Consider the following 13,576-nt stretch of genomic DNA (forward strand, 5'->3'; position numbering starts at 1 on the left):
ATTGAGAAGAGCAAGCTTGCTTTTTCACTCCCAGTTTGGTTAGTTCAGGTTACACAGGGAAGCCATTACATTTTAAACTGCAGAGGATTAAGCAACGAGAAATTAAGTTGCTCACCCCCACATGAAAAGTTTCCTTTTCTAACTTGAATAAAAATGAGCAGGGTGCTGTGTTTTTTTGTTTAATCCAGATTTCTTTCCCACTGGCTATGGCAGTTTTATGAGGCTGTACAAAGGTGGGATCCACATAGTTCCCCTTCAAAAACCAAATTGAGTTGGCTAAGAGCTGTGGTGGCTGAACTTGAATTTGACTTCCATGCCTCAGTAGAAGCAGAGCCACCATCACCACGGTGACTCGCTTCTCTTTATCATCTGTTTCTTCACATTGCAGACCATAAACACGGGGCCACAATAAACTAAATTTGCTGGAGTCTGCTTCTCTCTACCTCACAAAATTCTAATTTGGGCATGAAAGAAAAAGAAAGGACAACAGTTGGTGTTTTCCCAATATGATAGACTAATAGCTTGGTAATTTCCTGTGAATGGGTTGTAGCCAAAATCATCTGAAAAAAATCATCACAGTTGGGAAAAACCGATCACCATATTTGTAAATTGCCATTCTGTAATCCTGGTATATTCTTCAACACTGCATCGCCACTACCTTCAGCAGGGATCAACTCTAGTGTGGCTTTCTTCTCCCTACCTTTTTATGATTGTGAAGTATTAGAAATATACTTCGTGTTCTTCTTAGCCGAAGTTTATAGAATTCCTCCATGTTTGTCCTGCAGCAAGTAGTAAAGTGCTGGGATTCCTTTCATCCACTGCTATGGGGAGATCAGCCTTTCTCTTGTCCCCACTTCCGGCTGGCTGGAGTTTTTTGAATAGAGATAGTCAGTTCTGATCATTGTTTGGAATTTCACAGACATTTGAAACAGCTTCCCCCACCTCCGCTTGTGTCTGAGAGCTCCTAAAAGACATAAATCTGATACAGAGTTCAATAGCGCAAGAAAATGAGGCCCATCGGCCTGCCAAACTTCTGGGTGCCATTTTATGACCTAGCTGGCACATTCATGGCCACCAACATATATCTTTCTGCCTCTTGGACTGTTAAACAAGAGTTGTCCCAAATTTTTATATCGTGGAAGTGCAGGCAAGTGCTTTGATGTTGTCATTAACACGGTTTGTGCTCCAGCCGGCTGCTTCCTGGGCCTGAAGTAGATGCAGACGATGTTGGATAATTACTGTGTCTGGAATTTATTTTTATTAGGGCCTTCTCCAAGCTTGGAAATGGTAAAAGATGAAATGAATCCAATGAGCTCTTTATATCTAAGGGCTGCTCTGCACACATTGGTTGCCTGATTGTCTTCCAACATCTCATTTATGGGTTATGAACTTGAATGTGAATGTGGTAAATGGGTTTCATTGGCAAACATGTTTGGGAAAAGGTTACCAAATGCCTTGAGGGAGGGTAGATATTTCTGAAATTTAGAGATAAATTTCAGAAATACATTTGCTTGCTTACTTGGTGTTGGTGCGATGATGATGTACAAGGCCAGAAACTCATGGTTCTAGATCCATGAGTTCTAATCCTCTCTTAAAAGCTAGGAGTGAGTCACATTCTCTCAGTCATACCCACCTCATCTGGTGATTGTTGTGGAAAAATGTAAGGAGGAAGTAGTACTATCCAGGCTGCCTTGGGTTTTATTTTTAAAGATGAGCTATAAATCTAATAAATAAGTTTGCTTTTCCTCTAGGATACAGAGTGGCATGCCAACCCTTCCTTGCCATAACAACATTCCTGTGAGATAGGTTAGGATGAAAGTGACTGATGTGAAGTGAACCTCCAAGGTTGTGGCTGGCTTTGAACCTGTGTCTGCTTAGTTCTAGTCCAGCACCTTAACCACCCTGGCTCAGTATTTAAAATAGATGATACCCTGTGAACTTGAGACCACATGAACAACACCTCTGTGTTAAGCAGATTGCCTCGAAAGTCTTTCCAGAGGCTTTTTCCACTTGAATACACCTTTGACCCTTCAACAAGAAACAGTGTTGTTGTGCTGCTGTGAGGAGCTTGGCAAGTGCCTCACCTTTACGTGCAGAAGGTGGCTAGGGCTTGTCCAACTGGCCAAAGCATGATCTAGCTGTGGCCATGCCCTTTCTTTATTCTCTCATTGTGCTTATTGGTCACTGCAAGAAAAAAAAGTAAGTCACAAACAGGCTGTCCATTCATAGCTTGGCAAAGATGCCTTTCACAACACCTGGAAAATAAATGGGGGGGGGGAGGATGGTGGCCAAGTACCACAATGCCTTTACTTCAGGAGGGAAGGGCAACCCTCCAAAGGGTAAGAGAACGGTGATGCTGTGATTTCCACAATGGAAACTGACTTTGCAGTGGTTCCTCTAAGCCAGTGATGGGCTCAGTGTGTCAAAAATTCAGAAAATGCCTAACTTGACTCTGCTGGGATGTCCCTCTGTCCCTTCCTTCCTTCCTTCCTTCCTTCCTTCCTTCCTTCCTTCCTTCCTTCCTTCCTTCCTTCTTTCCTTCCTTCCTTCCTTCCTTCCTTCCTTCCTTCCTCCTTCCTTCCTTGCCATTGCCAAGAAACTCTTATATGTTCATTTATTTTTAAAAAATACAGTCCAAAACCTGTATGGTGCTATATATAATATAAAGAAATGTCAAATAATTACAAAAAATAAAATGTGAGTAAAACAAACTTATTTTCAGAGGCCATGCAAGAGCAGACCCCAGTCTCAAACGGCTTCTGCAGCCTCCAAAAATCACCTCAGAACAGGGTGCGTTTTTGAGAATAATTGTATTGGTGAATGCTAGCGTGTCACTCAAAACATCAACGTCATAGGTTCATCATCACTGCTCTAAGCTGATGATCTTCTGAAGATCAGTGGCAAAGGGTGTGAAGTGCGTTGAAAGTGCGTTGTCTGTGTTGTACAGATGGGCAAGAATGATTCTAATCCTCAGCATGGAAGATATATTGTCTTTAAGTAGAAGATGTAATGTCTAAGGTGATATTTTAAAAGTATCAGTCACATATCCCCATCAGCTAAGGCTAGGCAGGTGATAACCAGGGAGACATCCTTCTTCATGACACTAGCTGTAGAAATTGTCCCTCATAGAAATTTGTCTTATATTGATGGAGTTATCTTTCTGATGCCAAGGAAGAATTTATTTTAAACAAAACTTTCCAAAGTTACCTGTTTGCTTTCTGTTTAACCTTACAGTCGTTCAGATGTATACTCTTGTTCATTTCATATTTTAATATATTGTCTTGTTATGACTGTTGCTTTATGTGAATTAACCTAGAAATGTGTTTGGAGGGCAGTATTTAAAATTAAATGTATATTACCGAGGTACAGGAGATAATGGACATAATCATTTAATTTGATAGATAGTAAGCAACATCATATAATGCTTAAAAAAAACTGCTTTAAGAAGTGATTTCCCCAATGCCTAATGGTAGATCAACAGTTTGTTTTTGTCAATATTAAGAATGCCTCTCTGATGAATTACAGAAACCTATTATCATAAGTTCCTCGCATGTATTGAGGAACTGTATAATTCATGCTGTCAGCTTTGCATCATTTTTTACTGGGTCAATTCACTTTTTTTCTTAGAAGAAACAATTCCTTTGAAATTTCTTGTGTTTCCAAATTTTATTAAAGCAAATGTTGATCAAGTCCCCTCTATCTTTTCTTGTTTAGGTGGAATAATTATAATTCACCCCTTCTGATTCATTCTTCAAGAAGATGGGAAATTCTTATGCGGGGCAACTTAACTCAACACGTTTTGAAGAAGTGTTGCATAATTCTATTGAAGCTTCTCTCCGATCCAGTAATTTAGTCCCAAGGCCCATTTTTTCACAGTTATACTTAGAAGCCGAGCGGCAGCTTTCATCTCTAGAAGGTAAGAAGTGCTCCTTTAGAAATATTTGTAGATCGGGGTTGGGTCCTTGGTATGCTCTGAGCGTGGTCGTTTTCTTGCAGATATTTCATTACCATCTAGGATTGATGATGTTACTTAGTTGGGTAATGAAATGTCTGCAAGAAAGCAACCAAGCTTAGGCAGCACCAAGGACCTCAAACTACTCTTTTGCTATGGCTACTTAAAAAAAACACCAGTTCTCAAGGTGATGGGCATCATCCAACAGTATGTCAGTTGATTTTCACTCACAGAATGGAATGTTCCCTCTCTCTGTTCATCCTTCCACTTTTATGGAATGTGTCCCAATCCTCCAAAATAGATTTAGATATGGATAAAGGTGTAAAATGGGCCTCCTAGTGAATATTTATTCATGAAATATCACTTTTGCTTGTACACAGATTAGTATACAGAGATTAAAACTTATAAAGAACCATTCTTCCAGAAATAATTAGTGTGTTCTTACTTCTCTGATTCTTTTGCTGATCCGGGATTAGAATGAGTTTTGCTCTCAACTAGTGAGAGCCAGGGGAAAAAAATGTAATAAATAAAAGAGGGAAAAGTTTACATGACCCATCAGTAAGGCAAAAGCAAAGCCTCACCTCTATTTCCAAAGGTTCTTGTTTTTGTGATTACTGAACACATGGGAGCCTAGCCAATTTCAATTGGTCTCATCAGTACTGTTCATTAATTCACTGTATAGAAAGAGCTTCTGATGCAGTATTAGATTTAAACTCCTCATTTGTATGAAGCCTGCAAATGTTATTGTTCAGAGTCTTTGAAATATGTCAGGGAGAAAGGATTCTATTCCTGTATCTAGACCAGGGGTGTCAAACTCAAGACCCGGGGGATGGATCTGGCCTGCTAGGTGCTTTGCTGGAAACAGTGAAGGACCAGACCACAGTGCCTGTGCCAGTGAAAAAGGAGCTGGGGGGGGGGCGCAGGCAGAGGGTTGCAGGAGGCCATCACAGCTGATAATGGGGCCTGGGAAGGCTCAGCAAAGCCCCCCCCCAGCTCCGTTTTCGGTGGCAGAGGGCTGTAGGAGGCTGTCGCAGCTGAAAACTGAGCTCGGGAGCCCGTTTTCACTGTCAGAGTGCTCGGGCCATCACAGGCGCCCCTGACATGAGTGATGTCAAGCTGGCCATGCCCACCTCGGCCTCCCAAGGTCAATCACAACTCTGATGTGGCTCTCAATTAAATTGAGTTTGACATCCCTGATCTAGACCTTTCCAACTACCTAAAAACTACTAGTTTAAAAAAAAAAAACTCCCACAAATTTAAATGGGACTTATGCTCTATTGAGTGTATATCAGCTCACAGCTTTTTGAAATTTGTAAATTTGATTTAGTGTAATGAACTGGAAAGAAATACTGCATTTGTGACTGGGATACCAGCTGTGCAATGGTAAAAATGAGCATAATTGAAACAAACAGAATTTAATACAATGAAATAAATAGCAAACTAACTAATCAGTATTTCTAACAGCAATATGAATAATATTGATTAAAAGTTGACAGTATTCTTATATTTAAACAGCATTTTTATACTTCCTCACTTTGAACAACAATATTGGGTTCTGGTTAAAGTTCAACCTGTGAACTTCAGAAACATTAGAATAGCTTAAAGTAACAGAAAATATATCATTTTATTTTATCGTGATAGACAGCATTTTTAATATAATATTTTGGGTCTTGTTATTTTCTTGTATTGCTTCCTGGGAGGTGAAAAACTTAAGGTACAATGTTCCCTTTCCCAAGCAAATTCACTGATTTTTTTTTTTCAGAATACACCGATTTCTTAATAGACTTTAGAAAATCCTACAGTTTTGATCATCACTATGGAAATGTTCCCTTCAATTCATTTCTGTTTTCCTTTACCAATTTAGGGAGTACTTCCTTATGTCCATTTGACATGTGCCTGTGATCTTCCAAATTATTGAAAGAATAAGTAGTACCCTTGTTTTAGCATCCACTTATTTGTTTTGTGTATTCTCAGTGTGGAATACACAAAATACTCAGTGCGCACCTTCCGCCGCTCTCTCAAGACCTTTTTATTCCACCAGGCAGGCCTGGCCTAATCTTTTCCCTTTTTCTTTTAATATGAAAATTTTAACCTGTTTTTAAATGATTGGGGTGTTTTAAATCTGTCTGGGCCAAATTGTTTAATTTGATTTTATTCTGTTTTTAAATTTTGTATTTATGTATTTTATCGTTTGGCTGTTCACCGCCCTGAGTCCTTCCGGAGTAGGGCGGTATATAAATCAAATAAAGATAAAGATAAAGAAGATAAAGAATATCTGTGATCATGGAACTTTGCCCCAACAATAAAATAAAGCAAATTGTGATGTCAAGTGGGAAAAGTCTATTTCTGCGATTATTCCAAGATGATGGGCTTGTCTCCTTTTATATGTGTGTGATATTCATTCATTCGTTCGTTTGTTCGTTCATTTTATTTGTTCAGTTTTCTTATCATTGAATCAAAACAGACTCAGAGCAGTTTACACAATAGTCAACACTTAAAAAATACATACAAATATTCATGGTACATATAACAAAAATTAAAATTATATAAAATATACATGGAGTCACAAATCTGCTCCTATCAAAATTTTAAAAATCTACAGAAAATAAAAAAAATCTTGGCAGCAGTATGAAAGTGGTTTGTCACTGCATTCTTCTGGATGTTGTTTAGATAGCCCAGTCTAGCCTGTTTCCCAGGAATTAAAACAAACAAACAAATAAACAATGTCTTGGGGTCTTCCATCCAAGTACTTACTAGGCCTAACCCTACTTATTTTACAAGCTCAGACAAGCAAATGAGGTGTCAAGTTCTTATTGGATAAATCAAACATCTGGAAAAAGTCCAGACAATAAAATCATTAGGGAACACGATTTTCTTTCATGGTCTGTAGGGTAAATGAAATTCTTTGTCTATTGATTGAAATACAATTTTTCTTAGGTGCCTAATTCTGGTTTAGCATGCTAAATATGCAATAGGAGAAATACTAAATATTATCTGGGATTTTACCATTTGATCATTTTATAACTATCATGACTTCCAGTTTATTTATATGCCCAATTCAAAGTGCTGGCTTTGATAGTAAAAGCTCTTAGTGTTTGAAACTACGACTTGGAAAGATGCTTTTCTCTATAAATACCCATATGGACCTTGAGATTAATCCCAGAAGCCCTTATTCATATGCCTTCATAAATCCCAGTAGGATTACTAGGAAAAGGATCTTGACATTTCAGTTGTGCAACCTTTACCTAGGTAGGTGAATTAATAAAAATACATTTGTTTCATTGATTTCCCTTGTTAACCTGAGGATTGACTACCATATATTGATTTTATTTTCTATGGCTCAAGTATCCACACAATTCTTTGCATCAGTGGCTTATCCATAATTAAAGAACATTTCATACAATTATTAGAAAATTTATTTGAATTTATAATGATTGATATTTATTTTCTGGGTTTTACCTGGAGAGAGTTCACTCATGAATGTTTGTTACTCAATCATTGAAGCTTTCTTCCATGTGTGAAGCAGCTGTCAGGATTTGGAAGTTGTCCCAGGAGTCTATATAGCTATGGAGGTTCTGTGGTGTTTTGAGTGATGTATGAATCAGGTGATATGATTGCTGCATATTGATCCTGCCTATAAACTTGTACAGATTGCTCTCAAAATGTCCATCCCATGCAGCGGTGAAATCCACTTACTTTTGCTACCAGTTCGGGAACGGAAGCACGCAGGAGCGTGCGCACGCCTCTTCTGCACATGCACATAACCTTCTGTGCATGTACAGATGGTAAAAAACCGGATGTAATGATATCTTGGCGGGTGGGCGGAGCCTCCCACCACTGGCGCTACCGGTTCGGTGAGCCGGATAGAACGGGGGATTTCACCGCTGATCCCATGTATGCATTTTGTGCATTGTATGGCATTCCCACTGTGCCATAACATCTGAAATTCTATTCAGTTTGATCTTCCATAATCAAGTTCCCTCAAAATATATAGGTCTGCAGTTTTCATTGATTCCAGCTGGTATATATATATATATATATATATATATATATATATATATATATGTATAATTCTGCATGTTTGGAAGGCATCAGACTAGTAAATAGCAATAGCACTTAGGCTTATACAGTATACCGCTTCACAGTGCTTTACAGCCCTTACTAAGTGGTTTACAGTGTCAGCATATTGCCCCCAACAATATGGGTCCTCATTTTCCCGACCTCGGAATGTTGAGTTTGCTCATGAAACGAATAGAAATGCATACCTCTATCTCTATCTATCTCTATCATCTCTATCTCTATCTCCATCATCTCTATCTCTATCTAATCTATATCTCCATAGTTGTCTTACCTTGTCCTGTCCGTCTGCCCATCCATCCATCCATCCATCCATCCATCCATCCATCCATCTATCTACCTATCTATCTATCTTATCTATCTATGTCTCTCTCTCTCTCTCTTACAAATAAACAACGGCTGTAAATATGGAACAGCTGTTACTAATAAAGTTATCTTGCTTGCTGAGCCTAAAGTGCAATTTATCTGAGTTCCAGTGATAGTGCTTGTGATCTCTTTAGCAGGCAATAGGTTAGATAATGAGGAAGAGGAGGAGGAGGAAGATGATGATGATGATGAAGGTTCAGAAACAAGTAGCCCTCCTGTTACTTATCAGATGAAACCACCACCTGAAGGTTGTTGCACTACCGATGGTAAGGCGTTAATGTTGTTTGGATGGTTAATTTACAGGCATGCAATAGACTAGCATTTCCCAACCATCACTTCCAGGGCTTAGTTCCAAATGGGCTGCGGCCTGGCACCAGGCCCTAGACTCAGGGTTGGGGATTCCTGTTATAGACAGTTAAGATATATATTTTTTATATCAACAACATGGACTTATTTCTTTAGCATAAAATGGAACCAAATTGTAAAATCCAGACAGAGCTTGATTTTACATGTAAAAATACATAATACTGATAAGGAACGAGTCCCTTTCACTGTTTCCATAAAATGTAAGACCTGGTTTTAAGTTTTATTATGCTGCTGGTAAAATTGTATATTGCAGCATCCTAAGTGGTCCATATGTTTTCTGTACACCAATTACCATATTATTTTAAAATATATATGGCAAAATAGATACTGGAGACTGATTATAAGCTGACCTTTTTCCTACATTCCAATTTTTTTCCATTGTGAGGGAGTACAATATATTTTCATTACTATCTCAGTTTTCACATAGCAGAGTGTGTGTACTTTTTAAATGGTGGATCAGTCATTAAGGAGCTCAGACTGAAATTTTCCACTTCGATAAAATTTATCCTTAATCAAAAGCTTTTATATATTATGTCCACATATTTTATATTTTTATTTATATACAATATGTGAAAATGTCAGTATATATTAAAAAACCATGGGATTTGAAAAATAGAATTTAGATCAAGTTTAATATATACCGGTAATCTATCTCCTCCCACATATTTGTTATGCCAGGTATAAAAATGTTTTGTTAAATTATTGATTACAATCAAAATTCTTTAATTTAATTTGTAAATTAAAAATATTGAGGTATAACTGTAAGAAAAGAAGAATGTATATTGGCAGAATATATTCTACATCATCTGTAAATGGCATCGTTCATAGAAAGCATATATCCAAGTTTAAAAATTGAACCAGTTCCCATGATAGATTTTAAGATCAAGTTTAGTGAATGACTGCGTGCTAATATTGTTTGATATGAAGTTCTTTATATTGATCAACTACATTATTTTTTTAAACCTGGACATTATTTGAAATAGGTAATTCTTGAGATTTATTATATGCTGCTACACTGCATTTTTTAAATGTAAAGCATTGTTTTCTGTTTGGAAATGACATGTTGGCTCTTCTGGTGCCAGCATTAGCTTTAGGCATTAAAAATAATCCTATTTGTCACATTCTGTCACAGTCTATTGTATAGTACATCTTCTAACAAGCCCAGGCTGTCCAGGACATTAGGAGACTGTAATATATAGCTTTATACTAAGAAAGTTGGCAAGGCATCGGAGTCTGAATGTGGTATATGACTTAGCCTTCCATCCTTCCGAAGTTGGTAAAATGAGGACTGAGATTGTTATTGGGGGCAACAGGCTGACTCTGTAAAGCGCCTAGAGAGGACTGTAAAGCACTGTGAAGCGGTATATAAGTTTAAGTGCTATTGCTATATACTCAGGAAGACTTAGTGGTGTTCCTGCAATTTCATAAATTGCATCATATAAGACTATATAAAACAAAGAGCTTTTGAAGGTTTTTATGTATGCTGAATGTGACCATGACAGAATCAAGTAATCATTCCTTACTGAGGAACAGAAGTTTGTTATCAAATTTGTATCGTCTGCCCAATAAATGAAAAAGTTGTTTCAAAAAAGAAAATATCATGCTTATGTAAAAAGAGCCTTGGTGGCACAGCAGACTAAAGTGCTGTTAAGTAGCACCAGCTGCCTGCAATTATTGCAAGTTCAAATCTCACCAGGCTCAAGGTTGACTCAGCCTTCCATCCTTTCGAGGTAGGTAAAATGAGGACCCGGTTTGTAGGGGCAATAAGCTGACTTTGTATAAAAAAGAATACCGCTTGGGGGGCCCCCGAAAACCCTACTAAGCAGGTATATACAAAAGTATGAAGGCTATTGCTTAACGCATTGTAAGCTGTCCTGAGTCTCCGGAGAAGGGTGGCATATAAATCGAACCAATAAATGAATAAATAAATAAATAAATGTGTTTCAAATAATAGGTAAGTGCTTGACTTACAACCATTCACTTAGTGACCATTCGAAGTTACGACAGCACTGAAAAAAGTGACTTATGACCGTTTTCCACACTTACGACCATTGCAGCATCCCCGTAGTCACGTGATCAGATTTCGGACACTTGGCAACTGGTTTATATTTATCTTGGCTGCGGTGTCCCAGCGACCTCTTTTGCAGCCTTCTGACAAGCAAAGTCAATGGGGAAGCCAGATTCGTTTATCAACCGTTTGCTAACTTAACAACTGTAGTGATTCACTTAACAACAATGGCAAGAAAGGTCGTAAAATGTGTTAAAACTCATTTAACAACTGCCTTGCTTAGCAACAGAAATTTTGGGTTCAATTATGATCGTAGGTCGAGGACCAAAATTCTGTGAATTGGAACCTATTTGTCCCACCTATTTGCTAATGTTGCCAATTGCTGAAAAGAATATATAAAACATGTAGGGGATAATTTTCTCAGAAAATTGCACATTGCACTCTTTGCACATGGGATATAATAAAACAATGACAATGCAATATTTGAAGAGCAAATCTACACTCCTATGAACATACGAACACAAATACTCTCTTATCCACTAAAAATGTTTTGACTCCAATCCAAGGTTAAAATGATAGCTAGGTCATTTTGGCTTACCAGTGCTTGAACTATACCTTGAATTACTGGGTTATTTTTACACATTTCCACTGCCAGTTTTTTTAAAAAAAAGTTTATCAGGGCTTTGCCAATACATCCTGATTATCAGTATTTGAATTAAGGAGTTTTGCCTGAAGGTTAAAGAAAAATAAATAGTTTTGAGCAAGTAAGTGAACTTGCTTAGTTGGGGGTGGGGTGGGGGACGAAATGCAAAGGTTGATTAAAATATAAATTCTGAGTCTTCCCCTCTCCCTATTTTTTAAATGTTACTTTTTTGTTTGTGCAGTTTTAAAAATGGTAAGCAGAACTCTTGATAATGAAATGAGGGGAAAAATTCCAAGCTGAATTTCCCTTCCCTTTTATCTTCCCACTTTAAAGCAGATTTCATCATAACTAGCTATTTGTTATCTTTTCTTTGTTATTACTTATTCTTCTGTTTACATTTTTTGGGTAAACTTTCTGTGCAAACGTTTTCCAAACTGCTGGTTTCTTTTGCCCCTTTATGTTCATGCGTCTTCTTAATATATGCTGCTGCATCTTTCATTGTAGAATCTTACATCAATCTAATTAGGTGCGTCTTATAGATGATGAGCTATTCATACTCCCCAACTTTAACTTTGTTTTTCTGACAAGCTTGATGAAGAATCTTTCTCTTCCTCTCCAGGTTTCTGTCAGACGGGTAAAGACCTCAGGCTAGCATCCATTTTGAATGAACCAATTGAAGTGCCTTCAGGATTTTTACTGGTTGGTGCAAAGTCACCAACCTTACCTGATCACCTTTTGGTGTGTGCTGTGGATAAGCGATTCTTGCCTGATGACTATGGCCACAATGCTTTACTAGGTGAGTGGGATTGGTAATTTGTTGTCATTCAGCAACATTAGCTGAACAATCTCATCGTCTGCAGTTTGCTCTCTTCTCCTCGAAAAAGTACAATATGAGCATGAATACCAGTACAAAGGTTTTGACTCTAGTCTACACTTAAAAACATAGTAAGGTCATTTTGGCTTACTGATGCGTGGATTATTTTTGCACATTTCCGCTGCCATTTTTTTTAAAGTTTAAAAAAGTTTAAAAGTTTTTAAAAGTTTCCTTTCTTTTGCCTTGGAATGCTTTTATTTTAAGATATGAGGTCTGTAAACTAGAATGGAATGGAATGGAGTGGAATGGAATGGAATGGAATGGAACGGAACGGAACGGAACAGAACAGAACAGAACAGAACAGAATAGAATAGAATAGAATAACAGAGTTAAAAGGGACCTTGGAAGTCTTCTAGCCCAACCCCCTGCTTAGGCAAGAAACCCTTTCAGACAAATGGTTGTCCAATCTCTTCTTAAAAACTTCTAGTGTTGAAGCATTCACAACTTCTTGAGGCAAGTTGTTCCACTGATTAATTGTTCTAATTGTCAGGAAATTTCTCCTTAGATTAATATTTCCAAATCAAACTTATTTACGATCATTTTAAGATGTATTCATAAACCTTGTCCTTGTTACATAAATCTACCTTGCAAGTTGCCATTTGTGTATCTGACCTTGGAAGTTTAGTCAATCTGATAGGAGGCAGTGGTTGTAGATCTTGGACTTGGACTTGGACTTGGACAGGAAAAAGAAGGCTGACCTAGGTCTAATCTGTCTCTTTTGCTCTTCTAGCTTGTTTTAGTTACAGAACTGCTGACTGGCAGGGGGAAAAATGGGATAAATCAGTCTCAAAAGAATGCAAAATAAAGATGGGATGTATAGATAGATGTTAGTGAAATTAATTTTGTGAGTGGAAGAAGATGTCAATCCAGAGTAAGCTCTGAAAGAAACTAGGTTGGTGCTAAACAAATCCATTAATAAGACTTTTAACAGCTACAGCTCAGATTTAGTGTATAACTTCAACGAAAACACAATTACTTCTCAAGTATATTTTGAAACTTTTGTTAGAAAGCTATTTTCCATACTGTATATATTTCATCCTTTTACTGGACAGGAAAAGTGTTTGATGTTTGAGTGGCTGTTAGTTGTATTACTAGGCAACAAAGATCTACAGAGGCCTGCCAATAAAAATCAAAGGAAAACCACGTGAACCCATACAAATAAATTTAAGATTTCAGTTTATAGCCAGCTCTGTGGGAAGGGGCAGAGTAGATAACTTTGTCAAGCAATAATATGTTTTGCTGTAAGATCTTGCTGTCTTTGATGGGTTACAATACAATTGGGCTGCAATA

General features: G+C 37.6%; 1 protein-coding gene across 1 annotated transcript in view; it reads left to right on the top strand.

Moving 5' to 3' along the window:
• The first annotated feature begins 3,759 nt into the window (after window positions 1–3,759).
• Window positions 3,760–13,576, top strand: part of GREB1 (growth regulating estrogen receptor binding 1) — a 63,268-nt gene continuing 53,451 nt past the window's right edge. Inside the window, exons 1-3 of the mRNA XM_070955520.1 lie at window positions 3,760–3,916; window positions 8,530–8,661; window positions 12,032–12,208. Coding sequence (XP_070811621.1) covers window positions 3,760–3,916; window positions 8,530–8,661; window positions 12,032–12,208 — 466 coding nt within the window. The remainder of the gene's footprint in view (window positions 3,917–8,529; window positions 8,662–12,031; window positions 12,209–13,576) is intronic.

Source organism: Pituophis catenifer, unplaced genomic scaffold, assembly GCF_029215685.1.
Source record: "Pituophis catenifer annectens isolate HBS135680 unplaced genomic scaffold, rPitCat1.0.hap2 SCAF_1, whole genome shotgun sequence".
NCBI lineage: Eukaryota > Metazoa > Chordata > Lepidosauria > Squamata > Colubridae > Pituophis > Pituophis catenifer.